We start from the raw sequence: 1,404 nt of genomic DNA, 5'->3' as shown, positions 1-1,404 counted from the left end.
CGCGGCCGGGCCGGGGGGCTCTGGGGGCTCTGGGGGGGGCGGGGCCGGGCCGGGGGGCTCTGGGGCGCGCGTCTCCTGCTCCTGTGCTCGCGGGGGCCCTCGGGGATGGGGACCGGGGAGGCCCCGAGGGGAGGCGGGTTGGGAGCCAGGACTCCTGGGTTCCATCCCGAGCTCTGGGAGAAGAATGGGGCCTAGTGGCTGAGGGGAGGGTGGGAGTTAGGGATCCTGGGTTTTGTTCCTGACTTGCTGTGGGATCTCTTTTAGTCCTTTCCTGGCTCTGTGCCTCAGTTTCCCCCTCCGTAAAATGGGGATAAGTGAATAACCGCACATGGTGCCGGGCAGTGTAGACAGATAAGGGGTCATTTCTTCCCCTTCCTCCTCTTCCCCCACACCCCAGTCAGGGCATCTCAGTCCAGCGTGCCTGGCAGCATTGCTGCCACTCAAACCCTGCTCCCCACCTCTGCAGAGCCCTCCCTCCCCCCTCCCCTGCTGCCGCAGTCCCTGCCGTTCCGGAGCAGGGGCTCCCCGGCACACCCCACTTCGAACAGCCAAGCCGGTGAGGCCTGTCCCTGGCTCACTTCCCATCAACAGCAAAGGGTGACCCCTGCATCGTCCCCTGGAGACCGGCGTGAAGGGGGCAGAGCCCTTGGGATGCTAGAACCATGTGTTGCCTCCTGGACGTTACACTGGCCTGTTACACTGCACACCCCCTTCCTGCAAAGAGCCGCAGCGCTGCCCAAGGCCTGGCGGGGCCGCAGGAACCTGCCTGCCTCGCCTACGTTATTAGCTAGCGATCGCCTTGTCGCCCCAGGCGTGGGCCAGGCCCCCCTTGTGCGAGGTGCTGCACACACTCAGAGCAGGAAGTCTGGGCCCCCAGGAGCGGATCATGTAGGTACCAGCCGAGAGACAGCAGAGATGGGCAGATGGAGGGGGAGTATGGGGACACAATGCGGCGGTGCTGAGTGTGGTGGGCAGCGGGCTCGGCGGGTAGCAGGCTCAGCGCTGTTGCAGCCTCCCGGCAAGGAGGCTTGTGAAGGTGGGTAATCCGGTCGTTTTGTGGGGGCTCTGAGGGGCTTGTTTGAAATGTACCAGGCAGGCCCTGCGCCGGCTGGCAGCTGAGAGGGAGAGAGAGCGGGTGGGTGAGGACGGACAGTGAAAACTAGCAGCGAAGGCGCCAGTGGAGGGCAGCAAAGAGGGGGCGACGTGGTCAGAGCGAAGGGCCCCGAGCGTCCGCAGGCCGCCGAAGCGGGTGGTGCTGAGCAGGGAGCGGTTTGTTTCCCAGGGACCCGTGACCTTTGAGGACGTCGCTGTCTATTTCACCAAGGAGGAGTGGAAGAAACTGGCAGGATGGCAGCGGGAGCTGTACCGCCACGTAATGCTGGAGAACTACGAACTGGTGGCCTC

The 1,404-nt window shown here is 64.9% G+C and overlaps 1 protein-coding gene across 1 annotated transcript; it reads left to right on the top strand.

Moving 5' to 3' along the window:
• Positions 1-936: 936 nt before the first annotated feature.
• On the top strand, positions 937-1,396 carry LOC113408364 (zinc finger protein 419-like; the record flags this gene model as incomplete). The annotated part of the gene is made up of 2 exons (XM_026661562.2): positions 937-1,036; positions 1,167-1,396. Coding segments are annotated over exons 1-2 (330 nt in total), but the record flags the coding sequence as incomplete, so codon positions are not given.
• Positions 1,397-1,404: the final 8 nt, after the last annotated feature.

Source organism: Terrapene carolina, unplaced genomic scaffold (assembly GCF_002925995.2).
Source record: "Terrapene carolina triunguis isolate 2854851 unplaced genomic scaffold, T_m_triunguis-2.0 Scaffold10573, whole genome shotgun sequence".
Classification (NCBI taxonomy): domain Eukaryota; kingdom Metazoa; phylum Chordata; order Testudines; family Emydidae; genus Terrapene; species Terrapene triunguis.
The sequence above is the reverse complement of the archived record's forward strand: the minus strand, read 5'-3'. Positions and strand labels throughout refer to the sequence as shown.